General features: G+C 49.0%; 1 protein-coding gene across 2 annotated transcripts in view; it reads right to left on the bottom strand.

Moving 5' to 3' along the window:
- LOC146867631 (solute carrier family 2, facilitated glucose transporter member 9-like) overlaps nt 1-25,171 on the bottom strand; it is a 348,731-nt gene that overhangs the window by 306,309 nt on the left and 17,251 nt on the right. Inside the window, exon 1 of one of the 2 annotated variants that reach the window (XM_085606473.1) lies at nt 1,852-1,956. The exons of the other annotated variant lie outside the window; for it this stretch is intronic. Coding sequence (XP_085462599.1) covers nt 1,852-1,881 — 30 coding nt within the window. The 5' untranslated portion in view covers nt 1,882-1,956. Of the gene's footprint in view, nt 1-1,851; nt 1,957-25,171 lie in introns of those variants that run through there. 2 annotated transcript variants of the gene reach the window in all.

Here is a 25,171-nt window from a genome sequence, read left to right on the forward strand (position 1 = left end):
AGCTCTCGGATTCTCCCTACAACACATTTAAATAATCAGTAAAATAGCATAGCTTCAATGGAAGTATCAACAAGACTCCATAATAGACTCAGACGGTTTAAATTAATTTGGTTATTGTATTCAAGATTCCAAATTCATTGCAACATGTAATTTCAAGTATGGCAGTTAGGAATATCACAGCTTGCATCGGAATGCCAAACATCTTTAGGCTAAGCATAAAGGACGGTTCCCCCACCAAGCCCAAGAGTATAAACAGTTTACAGAGTTACTGAGTACCCCTACTATTAAAGGCAGAAGGATAGTTTGTTGTCTAACAGCCCAAAGCCCTAAGGAAAAATGGAAAAGGGGTTTATGTTTAGAGTCCATTAGAGGAGAGTCCATTTGCATAAAGCAAAGAAAATATGAAATGAATTAGATAGGCAAAGACAGTCAATCCAACTGTTACCGACTGTAGCATTCAGCATGGTAGTGCATAAGTAAAAAGGTGGTCCTTAAAAAAACATCAAAAATCAATAAGCATAACAACCTGGCTCAAAAACAAGAAAAATAAAAAATCTAATTTCCGTTTGCTCAAGAAACAAATCAATTGCGTTGCTCCTCCTTTGTGGTTTCTTCTTTTATAAAGTCCCTATCAATTTCCCGGTGATGTGGCATCACACCACCATAGGAAGACTGTCCGTGTTCCAATTCATATATGGTAATTTAGGATACTTGTAACAGTGCGATACTCTCCGAGAGATTCGAAAGTCCACGTAGGCTTACATCAGTAGAAAAGGAAATACAAAGTAACAATCTATAGGGACAGCTGAACTCCTGTTCCCACAGGAATATTTCACTGTGAAGTTGAAGAAACATTTAGGAATGTTAAGATCGGTACATGTACAGGGCAAATAAGCAGCATTTCTCCAGTTGTAAATGGGGTTTTGAATTAAGTCAGGGGAAAGGTCATCATAGGAAGAAAGTTTTTTTTTGTTTGTTTAAACTTAACATTGGCATTACACATTTTAAATTATATAAAAACTTTAAAAATCAATAGCAAATATAATGAAATGAATTCAATTAGTGAATTAAATAAAGCTCATCAATATTATTACATGGAAATAGCCAACGTTAGACATACCATACTAATACAATTTTTTTTCCAATATTCATATAGGTGCAAAGCTTTCAAAATTCACATTACAAAATTTGTTTAGCATTTTTCATAAATAGAGGCTCTAGTATTACTATGCAAAGTTGCAAGCTTGTACTTCATTTCTACACGTTTTTGCACAGACTTTTCTACATGGTGCACTCTAGCAAAAAGGGAATTAGAAACATTAATTCATCCTCAACTGTTAATAAACAACATTTTCATAAGTAATTCTCATCAGTGAAACTCGTTTCTATGTATTAGTAATACGTTGTATGTGTTTCTCCATCTCACATTTTAAAAGCATACTTTATGGTGCTTCTACTACACTTGTCTCAGTTTCATGTCACTGTTTCTAACGTGCGCAATGTGCACTTTCAGCTTTTCCTCTCTTCAGTCAATAAAGGTATGGTAGATTACGACTTGCAAAATCGTGCTGCATCACAAGAACAGTAAAAAACCTTGGTTTCTGGTCCAAGCTGCAGCTAAAGACTCTTCACAAGGCCTTGGTTTTATGACACCCACTGAGAAGCAGGTCACTTTTTATAAAGTCAGTGAAATATTTAAGTTTACCAAATTAAAAAAAATTAAAAATAACCGCACAGCACAAAACAAGCACTGATGATTTCCCAGAATATGGACACAGCAAAAAAGTTGGCTAAAGTTACAACCCTCGTGCTGTTCACTTGTACACGGTGTGTGAATTAAGCGCCACTTACCCCAGTAATTTTCCTAAATTTCCACTCCATCTCTTGAAACACAGAATGGTTGGTCCCCGGCTGAAGAAGAAGCTGACCCAGCAGGACTGGGATGCTGGAAGAACGCTCTATTCCTCATACAACGTTTGCATGTCTGCCAAGTAATTTTTATGGTCACTCCTATTAGGAGGAATTCCGGTGTCTCGGGGCCTGAAGGCGTGGCTGTTTGGGCATAGGGGAAGGATGCCGATGGCCAAGAGGTCAGCCCTCGTTAGTGTATAGTAGAATCACGCGCCCCGTCTGAGGGTGGGGTGGATTTGGAGGGAGAATCGAGCCCTTTGAAAAGTCAGTGCATTAAAAACGGGGAAAAACCAACGAGGACCAACACACAAAAAAATATTTTTGCTCATCACACTGTAAACACAGGGCTTGTTTCGCCTGTGGTGTCTTGGCTAAATCCCAATGGTATAACTACTGATACCTGCAGACCCAGGTACCACGTGGATTCAACTGCACCTGGTTTGGCAACCGTGTTTCAATTGGGACCGATTTACTATACTGGACGCTAAAAGGTGGCAACACTTCTCAAGAGTAAGATTTTGACGTCTGTGCGTGCGCGTGGAGTGACGGGCCATAGACCGGCATCTTTAAAGCATTCTGCCAAAGAGATTGTGCTCATTCGAACGCCATCAACGAGTTACGTAACCTTCACACCGTGGGAAAAGTTTAACAAGCATCTGCAAAGGCAATATGTTTTGCAATGTAACATATTTTAGCCTGGTTATTGTTTTTATATTATATTTTTATTGCAGTCCAGATATGCGAAACTTATGTGCAACGGTTTTTTTTTTAATTACATGGTGCACGGTAGCCGAATTACTGTGTAACCTGGCTTAAAGAAAAAAAAAAACGTTTTTGGTTGTTTTTTAACTTTCATGGTGCCATATTGCATAGCAGCAAAATAGGATTACAATTCAGAAAGAGACAAATACGGTGAGTGAGAAATAGGGGGGAGAGAGAAGCAGCATGGTGGAAATACGTTGTGGAGTGAAAGGAGACAGTAAACAGTAAAGACCAAGTATATTTAAGGAGGCAGAGGGCAAGAATTAAAGACGAAACATTAGGTAAAAAGTAATAAGTAGGAATATAAGAGATGCCATCTAAGTGTAGGGTGACTAGGCGTCCCGGATTTGCCAGGACGGCCCCGCTTTTTCAGCATTTGTCCCAGCAGATTTCAGCGCTCATGTCCCGGTTTTTAGAGGGTCGACTGAAAAGAACGGCGGGAGGTGCTTTTTTAGGTTTTACAAAGCAGGGCTAGTTAGCAGTTGTTTCAAGAAAGCAATTTACTTAACAGGCAAGCTACTGGGTTTAAAAATTGTATTTTTGTATATTCTTACTGCCTGCTCTGTAATTCTCTGCACTTGCTTGAAGTAAGATTGTGACCTATTTTTGTGAAATGTCCTGCTTTTGGCTGTAAAATTCTGGTCACCCTATCTAAGTGGCGCTTGTGTGTACACCGGGCCATCAGTCAACTGCTCCAGACACAGTGGCAACCAATTCATGGTGGGTAAAGAAGACTGGGCCAGATAACTTTAGCTCCCGAATAAAGGAACAATGGAAACAAGAAAGGAAAATGGCTGACTTGTGGGAGTTTGTCCTCTCCTGCTGTTTATGAACTTGAAACAAAATTGCAAAATGGTCGAAGAGGCACAATAAAAGGACAGTAAACTGGCAAATTTTCTGCATGGCGTGCTTTCCCTCACAGAGCCACATAAGTTGTTTTAGGCGGGGAAAAAGTTAGGGGACAGGCCCTCGAAAGAAATAGCACACTTGAAGCTTTTCTTTAAAGAAAACAAAACAAACCAGACAGGTCAGTGGAAATTACTAAAACAGAAAATCTCAGCGTCCCTGGTGGAAATGTCAGTTTCTGTCCTTAATGTCGCAAACTCTTTTGAAATTTGCTAATCTACATTTGAAATTTCATGTATGTAAAGTTCCTCCGACACTAAGAGTGGGCAAATAAAACGCACACTTCTGTCACATACAATTTATTTTAATAGTCTTAGTCATTGGCTTAAAAGGTGCAAAATGCCACCAAGCCCGTTCCCAGTACCAGCTGCACATGGCCAAGAGCTGACATTGCTGTGCATGGCCAAGAGAAGGTTCTGTTCTGCAGATACTAATCTGGACCAAGGGCTTGGTTAGAGGCCTCGTCTGGCACATCAAGCAGCTATGTTCAATGTGCCTGGCCTATGACCAGGGCTACTTGGAATTATGAGGTTGTGCTGCCCTTTCCACCCCACGCATAATTATGCATCTTCCACATTTGCCACATAACCCATCATCTGCAGCATAATTTGAAGATTTAAAAAAAAAAAAAAAATTCTAGCTCAAACGGTTCAAAGGTTAGTTAAACTGCAAGAAAGTGTGTTACCACGCAGTGGAAGGTCTTTTGCAATGGTTCACTTCTCACCTTTCTGTTGCTTATTGTTAAGTTTGGGTGTTAAACTGAGTTGCAACATTTTTCCAGCGTGTTAACAAATGTAACAAGCATTTGCAATGCAATAGGTCTCGCATTTATAAGAGTTTGAGCTATTGGCATTGTAAAATTACAATGCCTTTTATTTATGTTTTGATTTTAAAACAAATAAAAGGCATTGTCATTTACAATGTCAGTAGCATAAACTCGCATAAAAGCAGTGTGTGGAGTGCAGCAGTGTGCGGCGTGCAGCAGTGTGCGGCGTGCAGCAGTGTGCGGCGTGCAGCAGTGTGCGGCGTGCACCAGTGTGCGGCGTGCAGCAGTGTGCGACGTGCAGCAGTGTGCGGCGTGCAGCAGTGTTTCGTGTAGCAGTGTGAGGCATGCAGCACTGCGTGCAGCGGTGTGCGGCGTGCAGCAGTGTGCGGCGTGCAGCAGTGTGCTGCGTGCAGCAGTGTCGTGCAGCATGCAGCAGTGAGTAATGCAGCAGTGTGCAGCAGTGTGTGGCGCGCAGCAGTGTGCGGCGTGCAGCAGTGTGCGGCGTGCAGCAGTGAGCGGCGTGCAGCAGTGTGCGGCGTGCAGCAGTGTGCGGCGTGCAGCAGTGTGCGGCGTGCAGCAGTGTGTGGCGTGCAGCAGTGTGTGGCATGCAGCAGTGTGTGGCATGCAGCAGTGTGTGGCATGCAGCAGTGTGCGGCGTGCAGCAGTGTGCGGCGTGCAGCAGTGTGCGGCGTGCAGCAGTGTTTCGTGTAGCAGTGTGAGGCATGCAGCACTGCGTGCAGCGGCGTGCAGCAGTGTGCGGCGTGCAGCAGTGTGCTGCGTGCAGCAGTGTGCTGCGTGCAGCAGTGTCGTGCAGCATGCAGCAGTGAGTAATGCAGCAGTGTGCAGCAGTGTGTGGCGTGCAGCAGTGTGTGGCGTGCAGCAGTGTGCGGCGTGCAGCAGTGTGCGGCGTGCAGCAGTGTGTGGCGTGCAGCAGTGTGCGGCGTGCAGCAGTGTGCGGCGTGCAGCAGTGTGCGTCGTGCAGCAGTGTGTGGCGTGCAGCGGCATGCAGCAGTATGTGGCGTGCAGCAGTGTGTGGCGTGCAGCAGTGTGCGGCGTGCAGCAGGGTGCGGCGTGCAGCAGGGTGCGGCGTGCAGCAGAGTTTCGTGTAGCAGTGTGAGGCATGCAGCACTGTGTGACATGCAGCGGCATGCAGCAGTGTGCGGCGTGCAGCAGTGTGCGGCGTGCAGCAGTGAGTAATGCAGCAGTGTGTGGCGTGCAGCAGTTTGCGGCGTGCAGCAGTGTGTGCCGTGCAGCAGTGTGTGCCGTGCAGCAGTGTGTGCCGTGCAGCATTGTGCGGCGTGCAGCATTGTGCGGCGTGCAGCAGTGTGTGGCGTGCAGCAGTGTGTGGCGTGCAGCAGTGTGCAGCAGTGTGCGGCGTGCAGCAGTGTGTGGCGTGCAGCAGTGTGTGGTGTGCAGCGGCATGCAGCAGTGTGTGGCATGCAGCAGTGTGCGGCGTGTAGCAGTGTGCGGCGTGCAGCAGTGTGCGGCGTGCAGCAGTGTGTAATGCAGCAGTGTGTGGCGTGCGGCAGTGTGCGGCATGCAGCAGTGTGCGGCGTGCAGCAGTGTGCGGCGTGCAGCAGTGTGTGGCGTGCAGCAGTGTGTGGCGTGCAGCAGTGTGTGGCATGCAGCAGTGTGTGGCATGCAGCAGTGTGTGGCGTGCAGCAGTGTGTGGCGTGGTTTGTAAACAAGAAAAGCGGACATCAAAGGAAGGGTGGGAGGGAACGAGCATATGGGGTGTGAGTTATAACGAAAGCTAATTGTTGTAAGAGGGGATGCAGGAAGTGAGGCCGAGCACGCGCTGGCGTAAGCAGTCTGCTGCTTTCAAGGCCGATGCCAGATGCCAGCTTCGCGCTTGAATGCCTCACATGCACTGGCCATAAACCGCATTATTAAGGTCTTGTGCCCCTTACTAAATCTTTCTGAATGCATGAGTCGGCGCACGCGCAGGAAGTAGCTGGTGGCAAATGGAATGCGCGTGGTTGTGCGCGTAACCGCCACCCGATTTGCCTGGGAAGCCTTTGGGAGCATTTTCTGAAGCCCCTACATAAGTCTCGCTGGGCGATCGCTTACGCGATAGCCAGGCGAGACCTAAAAATGACTAGATAGCGAAGTAATGCCATCAGAAAATGTACCATATTATGCAGCATAATTTGGCTTTTCCTGCCACATAATTTAATTACTCCTGCCACATAAGTCTAGTGGCCCTGCCTATAGCCTATGAAAAGGAATAAACAATTGTTTACAAAGGGAAAAAGACAAAGGCCACATCCATGGGTACTGTCAGCTTGCCTGCTCCCAGTACCCACAGACCACACACAGTGAGTACTGAGAGCATGGGAATTACACATCGGGCATAGATGAATCTGCAGGTCCATACGATATGCTGAAAGCCAATAGGTTTCATCCATCTTTTGGCTCGGTTTACACTCGGGCACATATTCAGTGAGCACACTCGGCCAGTACATGCTTACAGACACACCTAGTGTGCGCATGTCTCAGACAGTGAGTGCACAGGGTTAGAGAGGTGTTAACTCTTAACTCCCAAACACAAATCTAGTTTGTGCAAGTCATGACTGTACGTATGCTCACATGCACACACCCAGTGCATGCAAGTATCCTGAATGTGTGCAAATCAAGCACCCAGTGTGCACCGGCAATGACAGGTACACACAGTGCCCCCACATTTTCTGGCAGTGTGAACACTCAGGGCAGCGGCAAAGCCATGACCAGCCACACACCCAGATTATATACACAAATCACTCTCCAAAAGCTGCCCCTCCCCCCTGTAATGTTATGACTTACAGGGAGGTTCCATGCTAATTGCTGAAGGAGGGTGACCTAGGTGAAACCCCCTTCAGGCGTACAATAACGGGCTGGCCTGGCGTATGCCAGGCCAGCATGTTTATAGTTAATAAATAGCCCAGGGCTCTGGGCGTGGTTTAGTTACGTTCTAGCCACCACCACACACGTATCATCCAAGTCTCTTTGCCTGCTCCACGAGGCCTCGGCCCCGACACTACACTGGCAAGCAGGTGGTCCCACCTCCCCACTGGGCCTCCTCACTGCCACTGTGACGGCCGCCTGCATCGGCAGCCCAGGAACGCCTCAGTTGCGTATCATGTAACCTCGGCACGGCGCACCGCCGGAACAGACCTGAGGCCCTCCCCTGCGCTGCCCAGAGTAGTGCCGACCCCAAACGCCGCACACAGTCACAGCCCTCATCCTCCACAGTGGCTTCTTCACCAGCCGTACCTGCCTTTGGGGCGCGCGCTCGTGTAGCTTCTTTCCCGACCCACGTAGCACTGTGTATCCTCCAGCGTGGTGAGCGTGCATGGACACCGCGCCTCACCAGACCTCCTGCCTCCGGTAGGAGAGGTGCATGCCTCATTCCCAGCTGCCCTACCGCCAGCGCACTCTGCTCCATGTGCCTCGCTGGGGTCCCTCCATCGCGCGGATGTGTATTTGAGGCCTACTCTACCACCACCACCGGAGACCACGTGGTGCCACCACATCGTGCTGTTCCTGCTGCCTGCACACGCGGTGCTCTGCTGAGCCTGCCCAAAGCTGCACACGACAACCCCACACCAGAGCAGCTACCCGCAACTGTGCACGCTCAGCCTTCACGCCTCACACCATTGCGGCTGCACCTACGCAAAGTGCGGGATCACCGCCTGCCCTACCTGTATGAGCCCCGCCCGGCACCACAACCAGGCGCGCGTGCCTACAAGTGCCTACTGCAGTGAGGGACGCACCTACTCTGGCCACACCCGCTGTCTCGCCCACATGGCATCTGTGCCGCCTTTAGAGCCCTTCACCATCACGGGCCCTCCGAAGCAGCGCGCTGGAAGGCGTGGGTTGAGCGCCTGGAGACGTACTTCGACGCGGCGGAAATCCCAGCTCCGCAGAAGAGGCCCATGCTACTTATTTAGGAGGGGCAGACATCCACAAGATATCAAAAACGGTGCGGGAAGCTGGACCTCCTAGAAATTACGCAACGATGCGCGATGCCATCACAGCCCATTTTGAGCCTTACGCCTACCCTGACTACGAGCGGCTCCTGCTCCGTCAAGCACGCCAACAACCAGAAGAATCGGTAGACTTCTTCTATGCAAGACTAATGGAGCTGGCGAACACCTGCACCCTCCCGGACGAGGATGACGAAGTCTGGGCCCAGTTCATCAAAGTGGAGCTTCTTCCAAATTGCGTGAACAGGTCCTACAAGTACACAACATGGTGGAGAGACATTTTCACGCTAGGCCGCTCCAAAGAGCTGTCCAAAGCAAGGGCGAGGCACATGGACATCAAGCCAGCCATAGCGATCAAAGAAGAACCGGTGTGTGCCATTAGCACTGACACTCGAGAACCGCAACTGAAGAGCAACACACCGATCGCCCCTTCATCCAAACAGAGCCCACAAAGTCGCCCATGTGGGTGGTGTGGGCAAACGGCAAGATCTGCAGCGCATGTGGGAAGTTGAACCACTTCTCCAAGGTATGCCGATCAGCGCAAAGAAGAAGGCCAAAAGGCCTGCAACGGCAAGTCCGGGCAATCGAACCGCTCCCCAATGGCCCCCACAGGAGTGACATGGACGACGATGAAGCTGTCACTGTCCACGTAGTCCAAATGCTGAACGCTCACTCAGCCACCCAACACACCGCGCCCATGTGCAAAATAAACGTGCAAAGTCATGCAGTGGCTGCCCTCATTGACACCGGGGCCACCATTAACCTCATGTCCGCCAGCGTATACAGGTGGCTGCCCAACCCTGCACGGCTCCGCAACACCAAAGTACAGGTTTATGCATTTGGCACTCACTCCCCGCTCCAGCTGTGCGGGGTATTCCAAGCCAATCTCTCTCATGATGACACACATCAACAAGCCAAAGTCTAAGTGTCACAAGAGGGGTCAGGATTCCTGCTCAGCTGCCGCACCGGACCTCAACCGTATCCAGTTTGCATTCACGGTGCACGCCCATGACCTAGACCACCTGCTGCAAGATTTCAAGGCTCTCTTCAAGGGCATTGGGTGCCTAAAAAGGCCCAGCCATCCAGCTACACATAGATAACTCTGTGGCCCTGATAGCCCTCCGACACAGGAGGATTGCCTTCCTCCTCCGTCCTAAAGTAGAGGCTGAGCTACGTCTTTTGGAGAGCGCCGATATTATCGAGCGGGTGAGAGGCCCCACCCCGTGGGTGTCCCCCATCGTCGTTGCGAAGAAGCCAAAGCAGCTGGAAGCAGTCCACATCTGTGTGGACATGAGAGTTCCGAACTTTGCCATCAAACGTGAACGCCACCTGACACCAACAGTGGACAACATTATCGGAGAGTTAGATCTAAGTGGTTCTCCAAAATGGATCTTCGTTCAGGGTACCATCAGATTCCTCTCCATCCGGACTCTCGGCCCATCACAACATTCTCCACTCATGTAGGGCTCTGGCGCTACACTCCCCTCAACTTTGGAATCTCAAGTGCAGCCAAGGTATTCCAGAACATAGTCAAGAACATAGTCAAGAATGTCCTCCAAGGGCCTCGGCCACGACACTACACCTCCTTGCTATGCACAATGAGGATTGTTATCACCATTCACTGCCAGAGAGAGCTCAGGATATTCCAGCTGCTGGCCAGTGGCATGGTGGCCCCCATCAGTGGAGGACAAAGCTGTCACGTCTTTGCATTAAAGATAAAAACCAAAAGCCACCACATTGTGATGTCAAAGTTAAACAGTGGTTCCCTTCCAGATATCTCGATGGTAGATTAAGCTATAGCGGAGTGTTGGCAGCTCTGCTTCCTTTCCAGGTAAGTGAAATCCGATATGGAGAGCAGTGAACTATCTACAGACAGGAAAACTAGATACTGTTGTGATCTTGAGTGTTTGTGTAGTTAATAAAGGCTATTTTCTTCGTATCAATACTTAAGCTCGAATGCTGCCCTGCATCAGACAGTGTCTGCACAGCCAATGTTTGTGTGAGGCTGCCTGACAAACAGGGCTTGGATCCCAGGGACTGCTGGAAGTGCATCAAGACAGAAGCACAGAGAATTGCCCAAAATATTGTTAGCTACTGGCAAAGGAAACACTTATTTTCCTAAGCTATTATACATTTTGTCAATTTAAAGAATTTGAAATAGTTGTTAAACTTTATGTACTATCCAAGTCTACTTGCCCTGCTAAGCAGGACCTATCGTGGTACTAGATGCGCAGCAATCTTCAAGGCCTCCTGCTGAGGCGCTGTTGTACCACATGATGCCCCACAACATCAGAACGCATTGGACAAATATTCCCTGCACCCTTATTGAACATCACCAGAGCCACATCATAGGAGCACGCTAATTATTGCAACTGGTAGTGGCAGCAGGAGGTGTGGCTTCTGTTTAGAGTGCTTCTGTGACAAGTCTGTCCAGCTGAAGGAAGGGGGGCCTGTGGGTCAGGCAAATATGCTTTTATTTTGGGGGGTACTGGGGCATGACAAACTGCTAAGTCACCATAATCGGAGACTCACACACCAGTTACAACACTGTATATATTTAGCAACGCAAATAATCTTCAACACAATTTGAACTTCTCCCTCGCAACCTTTAGTTATTGAGCAGAGAGTGCCTATATATGTAAAGCATGAGGGCAGGAATGCAAGTGTGACTGCCTGCAGATGCACTCGCGTACAGAGCTTGTTCATAATGGAATTTTTAAAAAGTACCTGCATAGTGAGTAGCCAGTGGAAGGACACTGCCCAGCAGACCGTGAACGGAAGCTGTACTTGGTCCAGGCTCCACACAACAGCAGAGCAGGAAGTAAAAGCAGTCGTTAGGCTGGCCAATCAGAAGCACGTTTTTTATAGACCCAAGTTGGAATAAACCAGGGGCAGGGTTTAGGACCCCCTTTAAGATTATTTTTTGTACACTGTCAATTCTCAAGTTTTCATGTAACAGGTGTGAGATGTTCAAACATTCTCGTCACTTTTAACTCAAGTCACTTTGCATGCATGATGTCTACATTTATAGTGATCCAGAAATACAGGTATCAGAATGCAGAACTGTGTGAGCTAAAAGCCTTGGACTGGCCGAACAACTGGCATCTAGCAAAGGACTGTTTAGTAGTCTCTGCAAATAAATTAAAAATTGCAATTATGTTTTCTTTCAATACTGGTAGGCCGATGATGCACCTCCTACATTTAACATTACATAGAGCTGATAAGGTAATGCTCATGCTAAATTACCCAGGTCCATATACAATGCGCTGCTCCAGCCAAGGTTTCTGTTTTTCCTGCTGGACAACATGGCTAAAAATCTTGATAAAGCCAATACCTTGCGTAGGCAAAACCTATTGGCTTTGCCAATGCTCGTTTTAGTTTGTTACTGTACAAGCAATGCCAAATATTTAATCATCGTCAATGAGCTCAATTAAAAACAATTTAAAACAGTAAGAAAAAAAAAGAGACTAAAAACACATCAAGATATTTTAAACTAGAACGTCTCATACAGGGGCATCGTGAACCCCCCGCTTTAGCAGCTAAGGTGGTAGTGGAGTTCTTGATGGGCCTCTTCCTTCTGCAGTTTGGCAGACAAAGGCTCTTAAATAACGTGAAGGGGGTTGGCTGAGTGAGTGAAAAGTCTGATGGATAGGTGTGAGAGTGAAAGGGTGGATGAATGAGTGAAAAGATGGATGTAAGGATGGAGGAGTGAAAGAATGAATGAGTGAAAGGGAGGGTGGATGGATAAAAGTGTGGGTAGATGGATAAGTGAAAGAATGGATGAATGAATGAAAAAATGAGAGATTAGGTGAATGGATGAAAGGGTGAATTAATGGATTAGTGAAAGGGTGAATAGGTGGAGTGAAAGAGTGATGGATGGATGAGTGAAAGGAAGGATGCTGGTACGTCATGAACCCTCCAACTTTAGAAGCTACAGAAGGTTGGAGTTCTTGATGGACCTCTTCTTTCTGCAACTCAGCAGAAAAAGGAAGTTAGTGAGTGAAAGGATAGATGGATGGATGGGTGAGTCAAAGGACAGATGGCATAAAGGATAGATGTAAGGATGGATGAGTGGAATGAGGGTGGATGGATTAATGGATGAGATGAGTTAAACGGAGGATGGACAGATGGCTGGAGTGAAAAGGTAGAAGGATGGAGAGAGTAAAAAAGGTGTATGGATGAATGATTAATGAAAGGATGATGGGTGGATGTGTGAGTGAAAGGATGAATGAGGATGATTAGTGAACGAATGGATGAGTGGAAGGAATGGATGAATGAGTGAAAGTAGATGAAAGGATGGAGTGCAAGGATGGAAGATGCAGCGAAAGGATGGATGGTTGAATGACAAAGCATTGATGGGGGAATTTTCGACAGGGTGGATAAGAGATGGAGGAGTGAAAGGATAGAATTTGAGATGGATGCATAGGTTTGAATATGGGTGGGCAGACGGAATGGCGAAAGACTGAATGATAGATGAGAGAATGAACGGATGGACGACAGAATGTAAAGGTGAAATTGTGGATAGAGAAGAGACAAGAGAGCTTTTCTGGGGAGGGTTGTGATGACAATAGTTTGCTTGGTGCCATAGGAGCTTTGGTTGGAAGTGGGGGGTATTTTAATTTTCTGGCTACTCCTTTGGTCTCATAAATTGAGAAAAACACTAATACAGGGCAACCTTCCAATAAACAGACAGACGTTCCTCGTGACAATCCTTAACTTTTAGACTATGCAGTTGTATTCTCTTGGAAGACCAGTGGCGGCTCCTCCGCTAAGGCCAAGGAGCATCGCCCCACTGCTTGGGGAGCAGTGAAAAAATAATAAAATGATAATAACAGAAGTTATTTCTGTTATTATCATTTTTTTCATCCAGGTTGGGCAGGGCTGGAGGAGGAGTGGTTGCTGCACTCCAAAAAGTGCAGGAGTGCTTGGCCGGCCCTCTCGTCGGTCGAGCAGTCCTCCACACTTTGCATGTTCCCCACCAGTCTGCATTGCACAGCCTGGTGGGGAACATGCCCACCCTCCCATTCCCTATCTGAGCGTCAAGCCACGGTGCTCAGACCAATCACAACGTTGCACTGCAGCGTTGTGATTGGCTTTTGGAAGGAATCCAGTGTGCTTCCTGGATCCCACGGAAAAAGGAAGTGGGACGACGTAGAAGAGATGACTGAGAAGAGAAGAGGCAAGGTGTTTTTTTTGTAATTCCTGCCCCCCCAGCACCCCCCACCCACCCCTACCTGCCCCTCCACTCCCATTTCCTGCCAGCCACTAATGCGGAAGTCTGTGCCCAAGGTTTCGTTAAGCCGCTGCAAGGACCGTGCCAAGGCTGACTGACCTTTCAGTCAAGCAATAAGGTTTTATTTTATTTTTTATCTTTCTGATTCACCGATACAACCCTGTCTGCGCTAGCCAAATCCTTTGCTGGCTACCGAAGCAGTTTTCCACTACACACAAGCAGAACTCTTATGTTTCCGAGGACCATACATGAGTGGTACGTCCAGTGCAAGTATTTTCTTTTAATTCTGGGATTTGTGCACCTGGTTCTATAAGAGATTTAATAGGATTACAAATTACAGCATGAAACGAAAAAAACTTAGACTAGATGAGTTACTCCCAAATGGTACTGGGAAGGTTGAGAGTTCTGCGTGAGGAGCCAAGAGAAGGGAAGACCATAAGAACTGTGGTGAGTGTAGAGTTTCACTATGGCCACACCGATCTTGGCCTGTAGGTCCCAGGGGAATAAGGACACACACTTATGGACTGTGATATGGCCCGTAAGTCCCTTGCGACCTCCGCGTTTATTTATGCTCTCTGGCCACGCCTGGCCAGAGTGCTACAATGTATGGATGCCCTTCCGGGTGATGGAGGCAGTCTTTAGGAACAACAACTAGACCGCTAAAACCCATCCCAAATCAGTGTTCAACTGAGATGTCAACGACGAATCAACATGCAAAGTCTGCCAGTCTCTGGCTCGGCCTAGGGTTTGGCCTTAGGCTGTACCGGCATTGCGCATCTCGTTGACTTCTCATCGTGCTGGCGGCTGGCGGTGTTTCCATGACATTGGGTTGTCCACCATCCGTCGCTGGAGTGACAGTTTCGGGAACTGGGCCTTGAGTGCTGTCGGATGGTGGTGACAGACTGCCGCTTGGAGGGTCCTCATCCTCTAGTCTGCCGGGGTGTTCCAGATAGGCATTGTCCGGTTGTACTTGTTTAAACCAGGAGATGTTCCGGGTGATGATCTCTCCTCCTTTCTTAGCGGTGAGGGCTGTTCCGTTGATGTTTAGTACTGTCCACAGTCCATGCTCATATGCTGTGCGGAATCTCCCTCCACTGCAACGGTGTCGCACTAGGACGGTGCATCCAGGCGCTATGACTCTCGGCCGTGCTCTTCTCCGGCTGCTTGCTTTGTTGTTAGTGGCTCTCCATCAAATTTGTGTATCAACAGTATTGTATGGCTCAGGTATCCAGTTATCGGCCACTGGAATGGTATCTCGCCGGGGACCGGCTAGCATTAGTGCCCACGGCGACCGTTGTGGGGTACTGCGATATTCTCTCAAGAATCTGTGAAGCGCCATTTCAGGGTCAGATTGTTTGGCTACCGATATATAAAGGATTTTATTTTGTGTTCGCATAAAATGTTCTGCTTCACCATTGGCTTGAGGCCATTGTGGAGTGATGCGGTGAGGTTGGATTCCTAGTTGCGTTAACAGCTCTTTAAACTCTCCTCCTTGGAACGGAGGTCCATTGTCGGTTTTTACGACTTGAGGCAGTCCGAAGAGAGCAAACGCTTTCTCGAGCACTAGCTGCAGATGGTTGAATGATGTGGACTGTATGACCTCTACAATAGGGTACTTCATGTAACTGTCGACAGCGGTGACTCTTTCGTCTGGGAAGCTCCCGAAATCTAGGCTCACCCACGACCACGGGGAGGGTGCTGGATCTACTGTTATCACCGGTGCTGGTACTTCTGGGTTGCTGGCAGGCCCGGCAATTTCTCACAACGGTGTCCACAGCTGCTTCTAAGCCAGGGAACCACACCTTCTCTCGCATTCGTGACTTCATTTTCACTGTACCTTGATGGCCTTCGTGCGCTAGAACTGTTGCTCCTTCCTGGAGGCCTACCGGGATGATGATACGTGATCCTCGTAATACAACACCACTGTCAGAAGTGCTCAGCTCGTTGTGGACTCGCCACATCTTCCTCAGCCGAATTCGATCTGGTTCGTTCCATCCTGTGATACCTTGGAGGAAACCTTCCCATGACCCACTGCGTATGGCTTCTAGTACTTTTTGAAGTACTGCGTCATTGTCCGTTTCCGTCTTTATCTCATCTACCGTGAGGGCTCGTGGTCAGGCCCATTGAGACAGCATGCATACATATTCTTCGGTACGTTGTTCTTTTCTAGTATTTCCTGGGAGTACGTCTAATGGGTGCCTAGACAGGAAGTCAGCAGGGTTCTTGGTTCCGAGTCTGTACTCTATGTCCATTTGGTAATGTTGTAGCTGTATTGCCCACCTTTCGATCCTGGGAGGTGGATGCGGAGCAGTGCCTCTGAATAGCGGAAGTAGTGGCTGGTGGTCAGTTACAACTTTGAAAGGATGTCCGCAGATGTAGAGATGAAAGTGGTTACAAGCCCACTTGATGGCTAGCGCCTCTCGTTCAATTTGGAGTAACAAGCTGCGGTTGGTGTGAGCGCTTTGCTAGCGAAGGCTAGGGGAACCCACTTCGCTGCATCTACTTCTTGGGCGAGGAGTGCCACTAATCCCATGGGGCTGGCGTCCACTACTACTTCCGTACGTCGTGTAGTGTCAAATTAGGCCATGGTGGATTTGCTCAACAGGGTCGACTTGACCTTTTGGAATGCTTCTTCCTCTTCTTTTCCCCATTGCCACGCTGCTTCCTTCTTAGTGAGAGCTCTTAAAGGTTCAGCCACCGTAGCCAGGTTCGGTATGAACCGTCCACAGTATGTGGCCATGCCCAAAAAGCTCCGAACTTCTGATGCTGTGCTGGTGCTTGCTGAATGGCTTGCGACTTCCTGGGGTCCACCTGCACTCAGTCTTGGCTGAATACATAGCCAAAGAACTAAATGGACTTTTGGAAGAATTGACATTTGTCCCGGTGGAGTGTCACACCATGGTCAACTAAGCGTTGCAAAGTGGCTCTAAGATGACGATGGTGCTCTTTGAGTGTTGCTGAGTGAATGAGTACATCGTCACTGACATTGAGGACTCCCTGGAGCCCAGATAGCATTTCCCGGACTACATTTTGAAAGATTTCTGCTGCCGAAGATATGCCAAAATGTAGTCTTTTGTAGCGGCGTAGCCCCAGGTGAGTTGAGATGGTCGTGATATACCTGCTTTCCTCTGCCATCTTCAGCTGGTGGTACCCCGCGTTGAGGTCAAGCTTGGAAAACCATCGGGATCCATTTAGATCAGCTAGTATGTCGTCGACCGTTGGGGTAAGTTGTCTCTCCCGCTTTATTGCTTGATTCGGCATGTCGATGCAGAGACGTATCTTCCCTGGCTGTTTCGGTTTCTCAGCTAGGACCATGGGCGACACCCATGGCGTCGGTCCCGTGACCTTTTCGATCATTCCCTGCTGCTCTAGGTTCCGCAGCTCTTGCTCGACGAGTGGCCTGAGATGAAAAGGTATGCGACTGTGTCGTAGGGCAACTGGTTTCACAGCCTTGTCAATGTGCAACTTCACGGGGTTTCTTCTCATGCATCCAAGGCCTTTGAAGAGTTGTGGGAACACCTGGAGTATATCGTCGGCCTGTAGGGTCTTGACCGTGTTGGCTCACTAAGATGTCTGCTTCTTGGTCTATGACGTGGAACGTCGTGGTGACCTCGTGAGTGTCCGACTTAACTTGCACCAACATCTTCCCTTTGAGGGGTAGTGGCTTCTGGCTTCCGTAAGTCAGGATTTTTATGTTCAACTGGGTTAACACAGGCTTCGGCTTCAGTTGTTTGTACTGCTGGCAGCCTATTAAGTTTACGGACGCTCCTGTGTAAATTAGAGCCATTACAGATGTTCCTGCAATTTTGATGGCGCACGTCGGTTGGGGTCTTCGTCTTCTTTTTAGATCACTAGCACAGGATATCATGTAGGCTTCAGCCTCGTCATCTGTGGATGAGTCTTCTAGGTACTGCTTCCGGTTGGCTGGAGTTTTCGCCCTTTTAGACTTGTCCGCTTCATCGAGTGACAACTGTCGTACGGTCTTGGACGGCGGACGTCTTCCTCGAGCTCCTCTGCTTAGGGCCCCTCCTCTGCAGACGCTTGCATAGTGATTGGGGATGCCGCATTTAGAGCACGTCCAACCTTGTGCAGGGCATTCCTCGGGTGGATGTTCTTCATTACCACACTAGCCACAGCGTGACCCTCGCGGGTTTCTGGTCGGCCATTGTAGGAGAGTAGGGTCTGCTATCCTATGGTCACCCCAAATTTTTGCTTTTTGCTTCACTGGTTTTTGACATATTGAGGCTGTGGGCCTGCCAATCAGACCCCCAGCCTGCTGTTCTCTCTACTAAATTAAAACTATGCACCCTAGGTGCATAACCAATTGGAAGTGGATCACCCTGTCAGCCCCTGTACCAGTGTACACTAGGTACCCAGGGCATTGGTGTACCCAAGGCCTGCCAGGGGCTGAAGCATGTATTATGCCACCCCAGGCTTGGCCTAACAATTTGACACAACTGGCTGATCACTCAGCTGGGGTAAGTTGGTGTAATCACCTCTTACTTAGGTGTAGTATACCTATACCTAACCTTAAATGGGACACCTGGTAACCTATAAGTCACTCCTATGGCAGGCCTTAACAATCCTGAAGGCAGAGTGCTTGGTTCCATGTGAGATGGTGCTCTGGCATGAGCTGAGCCTGTCTGCAGTGGTCGGAACAACTTCCTTCTACTGTTTCCAGATATCGTCATACCATATACTCTTAAGTGCATTATGAACCTCGCGGTTAAATGCTATCTTTGGTTTGGCTTTATCAAAACATGTTGAGTAAGGTGTCATACGAATTGGAATACTAACCCCTCGCCAATTCTGGCGACGGGGTTAGCATTCCACCCTTCTAGAGGGACACGACATGTACAGTACCTGAAACCCGGGTAAAATCAGACATAGCCTCAGCTCCACAAAATGGATGCTGCCACCACAGACACAAGTCTGCCCTCCTGCTGCTGGGAGTCCTTCCAGCTTGGGAGGTGTGGACAAAGGGTTTCCTGCCAGGGGAGGTGCATGCACCACCCCAGACAGGATTTTGTGTATTGGTCAGGTAGGGCTTGAAAGAAACCAGACATGCCTGTGGCTCACAAGGAGCCTCGGTGCATATGCCAGTTCAAACCGGTCCTGGGGCACACCAGTCCCGGGCCTGGGGCGAGCTGGACAAAGGATTGGGGGTGTAACCACCCCCCTTCCTGGTCCCACCCTTAGGGAGGGACCTAGCAGGTAGTCCGGCCCCTAGAATCCGCTTAAAGGTAGGAGCTGTGTCCTAAGACTTCAGACATCCTGGAATCAACTTGAAACTAAGAAGAAGACGGGAACTTCGACATTCTGCTGCACAGAAGACTGAAGGAAATCTCCCCTGTGGTCAGGGAATGACCACCTTGCTAACGCAAGCACCATCCAGCGAATCAACGTCTGCTTTGCCGCTGCCTCCCGCCGGAGCCCGAGCCCAGAGACTGACAAGACCTGGACCTCCAGACCTCTCACCGCCCGATCCACAGTCCCTGAAAAGAGGAGACCCGTGGAGGCACCGAGACACGTGGAGCCAGCCATCTTGAAACGACCGCGACAAGCTGACAAGTGCAACAACCGAGGCTCCCTCCAAGTTGTGCTTTGGGATCTGGGAAGCCCAACACCCGAGCAGCATCTGCACCAAAGGTGAGCCCTCCAGCATCTCCACGATCTGCGTGGGGCCCTTCTGTATTTTGCCACTCGACGCGCCTAACCGGTTGCTGGCCCGCTGGCTAGTAGCCATCTTGGCGACGAACTCTACAAAATACACAGCTGGTCTGGTTGCTCCAGACTGGCCCTTGCTCCCCTCCAAAGGAGCAGTCCTTCTGACCTTGCTGGTCAGAACCATCAGCTTATTTCATCTCCTACAACAATTGCTTTTGCCAAGGCTTGTTTGCTTTGATCAAGTCGCCGACACGGCCGACAGCGAGAGCCTGCGTGGGACAGCTCGTGAACCGACTCCTGGACGTCGTCGACCTCCAGGGACCACGTGGCTGCAGAGACAAGCTACACCTTTCTTCCTGTTTGCACCCGACATTGCCTGGTACCCACCTGGTGCCACGCCGGTCACTGGCTAGTGACTGTGAACACTGTCCCCTCTGCTTACAGGTCTTCAACATCTCCGATCCACTCTTGGATCCACTGCATCTCCCCCGGACCGACCGCCTGCAGCATCTTTGTGTTCAAGCTCCACGGAACAGATAGAAGAAACCCGACGCACTTCGAGGCCTATGCACCCGCTTCCTGTGGGTGAGGTAAAGCTGGCACACCTGTGCCCAAGTGTAGTATTACATCTCTAGTGCCTGTGTTCCAAATCTTGAGTTCCTAGTCCATCCGGAAGATCCTCTTTGCAGTAACTTTGTACTTTTTACGCACCCATTGAAACCTATGGGAGCACGCGTGTGACTATTTGCTCTGCACACGCCACCCGTGGACCTCCTGGTCACTAACTGAAGTTAGCTCCTTGTAGGCCCAGCGATTCTAGAGGCCCTAGGCCTTTTCCCTTTTCTGTTCGTGGTACTTATACCACTATTTTAGTATATGGTTTGAGCGGCCACCAGGGCCTATCCATATAAAGTGCAACTTCTGTGTATTCTACTGTAATCTTGTTTGACGATTTGTGCTCCTGTGCTCATAAAGAGACTAGGGGTTACTTTGAGAAATAAATACATATATATTTTGAATATATATCTGTGTGGGGTCCTTTCATTGGTATAAAAGGGGGTTACATTTGGTAAAACAGCTGGCTTAACACGCCTCACGAGTTTAGCCTCAAAGACTGCTTAGCCTACGCTACCACTAGGGCAGCTAGTCCGAAAAGGTTGACGTACAACCACACCATAAGGGTTGCTTGGCATGGTACAAGGTGGTCACTTTAACTAGTGAACATCATATACCAGGCCAACTTCTCACATTGGTGAGCAGCGGTTGGATTTAAGCTTGCTGTGTTTTACCATTGTAATCTCTTGGTTACCAATTGAAAGATCACATAGGTACCTGTAGGTACATATAAAACAAGATTAGATATACATAAGTTCTACTGAACTTAGTTGTTGTAGAGCAAAGGGAGTAGCACACCCTGACTACAACTACTAGATAGGTTTAGTAGGTAAACCCAAGTGTAGGTAGATTGCAACACATCCACCCACACTTAAGAGCAATGGCCGGGGCAGAGGGGTCCACTGTACCCATCTCTGTTGAGAGTGACCCCCAGAGGGCACCATCCAGCTTTGCTACCCTTAACCAGAATGAGCTCAGGCATTTGGCAACTCTTAGAGGCCTTAAACAGCCCAAGAACCCTACCTCTGCTGAGCTCAGAGAACTCTTACAGAATGATGAGAATCAGAGAGAACTCAGGAAAGCTTCCCAGTTAGCCCCCTTAGGGTCAGGAACAGGAGGCCCCCCTTCTGAAGATGCTACAGAGGTACCCAGTTCCAATAGCCATCCCTTAGATGAGAATCATACTACAGGGGAGGAAAGTGGTGAGGATACAGAAAGTAGTGATGATGAAGGGAGAACTAGCCCAGTGCCAAGTGTTATACTTGGCCCAGCTAAACTAAGGCTATTGGGGATTGACAGTGGGTTTACCCCACTGGATCTCCCCAGTGGACTTAACACAGGGCTTGGGAGGCAGAGGAATCGCTCAGGTGACTCCAATGCTTCTCATGGCTCTAGAGGCTCTCAAGGTCACTCCAGGAAAAGGATGACCACCCCTCAGAGGAGGGAACATGAGGCCAGAATGCAGGAAGCCCAGCTGAGGATCAGGAAGCAGGAGCTAGAGGTAGCCCTGATGGAAGAAAAACTGAACAAGGCTAGGCAACCTAGAGAGGGTGGGTCTATAACCACTGGTGGCAGCATTGTCCCTAAGGACAAAGATAGGGTCTTTGATAATAGGAACCTGTCTAAGGTTGTGCCCCCCTACAAAAGTGGGGATGACATCCACAAATGGATAACTGCTCTTGAGAGAGCCTGAAAAGTACAGCAGGTTCCTGAAGACCAGTGGGCAGCAATCCTCTGGCTCTCCTTTGAAGGAAGAGGCAGAGACAGACTCCTCACTGTTAGAGAAGAGGATGTCAGAAATTACAGAGTCCTGAAGAGTGTTCTGGTAGATGGGTTAGGCTTAACCACTGAACAGTACAGGTTAATGTTCAGAGACACCCAAAAGACACAGACTCAGGACTGGTCTGAATATGTTGAATGTGCCACTAAGGCTTTGGAGGGTTGGTTGCTGGGAAGTAAGGTATCTGATTTTACAGGATTGTATAATTTGATGATGAGAGAACAGATTTTAAATAACTGTCAGAACCAGCAACTGCATCAACACTTGGTTGACTCTGATCTGACCTCTCCCCAAGAATTGGGAAAGAAGGCAGACAAATGGGTCAGAACCAGGGTTAAGCAAAAGAACCAGAACCAGGGCCAAGGGGGTGATCAGAAGAAAACAGACCAAAAGGGTGGAGATCAGAAATCTAAAGACCAGAAGTCTTCAACAGGGCCCCAAACTACTGCTAAGGAGGGTGGGTCCCAACAACAGTCCAAAAAGAAGAAAGAAGGTCAAAAGAAACCCTGGTGCAATCATTGCAAAAATACAACTCACTGGACTAGTGATTGCAAAAAGGGTGGAGCCCCCAACACTGTTGCCCCTAAGGCACCTGCTCCCAGTACTACTGTTAGCAGTGTTGGTCCCCAGACAAAGGGTGTAGTGGGAATCACTATGGGAACTGAAGGAGATTCTGACTTAGACAGAACCCTGACACAGGCAGTCTTGATCTGTGATGGGGACATTGATTTGTCCCTGACTGTGAGCCCCAGTAACCTGGGCAAGTACAGACAGACTCCTTTAATTAATGACAAAGTGGCTCAAGCCTACAGGGACACATGTGCCAGTGTCACTATGGTGACACCAGGCTTTGTGGACCCTGGACAGTACATACCAGGTGAGAACTACCTGGTGACCAATGCCAGCAATGCCACTACTTCACATAGTGTGGCAGTTGTTAACTTCTCATGGGGAGGGGTAACTGGCCTCAAAAGGGTTGTGGTTAGTGCAGACCTCCCAGTAGAAGGTTTGTTGGGCAATGACCTTGAGAGTTCTCTATGGTCAGAAGTGGAGTACAGGACTCATGCAGAGATGTTAGGTATATCATCACATGTCCTTGCTGTGACCAGGTCACAGGCCAAAAAGTGCCTCACTGAACCTCAGGTCTTGGATCCTGGAACAATGGACCAAGCACCTACCAAGAAGAAGAACAGGAGGGTCAAGGCTGTGCCTTCCCCCCTGCCTCAGAGTGATGATCAGCCTTCCCAGGAAGCTGATCTAGAGGACCCTGAAGGAACTGTCCCTGAAGAGCTTGAACCTGATCAGGTTGAGTTTCTGGGGACAGGGGGACCTTCAAGGGCTGACTTGAGGCAGGCTCAGTTATCCTGTCCCTCTCTTGAACCCCTCAGACAGCTGGCTGCTGCTGAGGCTGCTGGGAATGCTCAAGGTACCCATAAAGTGTATTGGGATGAAGGGCTCCTTTATTCAGAGGCTAGAGACCCCAAGCCTGGTGCTACCAGGAGGTTGGTTATACCTCTGCAATTCATGGGCTTCCTTCTTACCTTGGCCCATGATATTCCTTTAGCAGGACACTTAGGCCAGAACAAGACTTGGGACATGCTTGTCCCTCACTTTCACTGGCCTCATATGAATGAAGATACAAAGGAGTTTTGTCGCTCCTGTGTGACCTGCCAAGCCAGTGGCAAATCAGGTGGCACAACAAAGGCCCCCCTAATACCACTACCTGTGGTGGGGGTCCCCTTTGAAAGAGTGGGAATAGATATAGTGGGTCCCATGGATCCTCCCACTGCATCTGGGCACAGATTTATACTGGTGGTAGTGGATCATGCCACCAGGTATCCAGAGGCAATTCCCCTTAGGACCACTACAGCTCCTGTTGTGGCCAGGGCCCTGCTGGGAGTATTCTCCAGAGTTGGGTTTCCTAAGGAGGTAGTATCTGACAGAGGTACCAACTTTATGTCAGGATACTTGACAGCTATGTGGAAGGAATGTGGTGTCAACTACAAGTTCACCACCCCTTATCACCCACAATGCAATGGGCTTGTTGAGAGATTCAACAAGACCCTAAAGGGTATGATCAAAGGATTACCTGAAAAGCTCAGGCGAAGATGGGACATCCTTCTACCCTGCCTTCTGTTTGCTTACAGAGAGGTCCCACAAAAAGGAGTTGGCTACAGCCCCTTTGAATTGTTGTTTGGGCACCCTGTGAGAGGCCCACTGTGTTTGGTGAAGGAAGGATGGGAGTTACCTCTCAAAAAGCCTAAGCTAGACATAGTGGACTATGTACTTGGTCTCCGCTCCAGGATGGCTGAGTATATGGAGAAGGCATCCAAAAACCTTGAGGCAAGCCAGGCCTTACAGAAAGCTTGGCATGACCAAAAGGCTGTCTTGGTTGAGTTTCAGCCAGGACAGAAGGTATGGGTGTTGGAGCCAGTGGCCCCAGCAGCACTCCAAGACAAATGGTCTGGACCCCATACAATCCTGGAAAAGAAGGGAGAGGTCACCTACTTGGTCGACCTAGGAACTCCCAGGAGTCCCCACAGGGTACTCCATGTTAACAGGCTTAAAGCATATGTTGACAGGGCAGACATGGGCTTGCTCATGGCTACAGATGAGGGACAGGAGGAAGAGAGTGACCCTCTCCCAGACCTGTTGTCTCAGAACCCTGAAGATGGCTCAGTTGAAGGAGTGACCCTTGGAGGCAACCTCACTGCCCATCAGCAGACTGAATGTAGACAGGTTCTACAATCATTTTCACATATGTTTTCCTTGATACCTAGTCAAACTGATTGGTGTACCCATGTGGTGGACACTGGTGACAGTCTGCCTGTAAAGAACAAGCTTTACAGACAACCTGACCACGTCAGGGACTGTATAAAGGCTGAGGTACATAAAATGCTGGAATTGGGTGTCATTGAACCCTCAGAGAGCCCCTGGGCTAGCCCAGTGGTTCTGGTCCCCAAACCTCACATCAAAGATGGCAAGAGAGAGATGAGGTTCTGTGTGGACTACAGGGGTCTCAATGCTGTCACCAGGACAGATGCACACCCTATTCCAAGGGCAGATGAGCTCATAGACAAACTAGCTTCTGCAAAGTTTTTGAGCACATTTGACTTAACAGCTGGCTATTGGCAAATCAGATTAGCTGAGGAGTCTAAGGCCAAAACAGCATTCTCAACCCCAGGTGGGCACTACCAGTTTGTGGTGATGCCCTTTGGTCTGAAGAATGCACCTGCCACCTTCCAAAGGCTGGTGAACCAAGTCCTTACTGGGTTGGATGACTTTTGCGCAGCATATCTTGATGACATTGCTGTCTTTAGCTCCACCTGGGAGGATCACCTGATCCACCTGAAGAAGGCTCTTGAGGCTCTGCAAAGGGCAGGCCTCACTATCAAGGCTACTAAGTGCCAGATAGGGCAGAGTAAGGTTGTATATTTGGGCCACCTTGTAGGTGGAGGCCAAGTTCAACCACTGGAGAGTAAGATACAATCCATCAAGGACTGGTCCCCTCCAACCACCCAGACTCAAGTTCGAGCTTTCTTGGGCTTGACTGGGTACTACAGGAA

This window comes from Triturus cristatus, chromosome 1_2 (assembly GCF_964204655.1).
Source record: "Triturus cristatus chromosome 1_2, aTriCri1.1, whole genome shotgun sequence".
Taxonomy (NCBI): domain Eukaryota; kingdom Metazoa; phylum Chordata; class Amphibia; order Caudata; family Salamandridae; genus Triturus; species Triturus cristatus.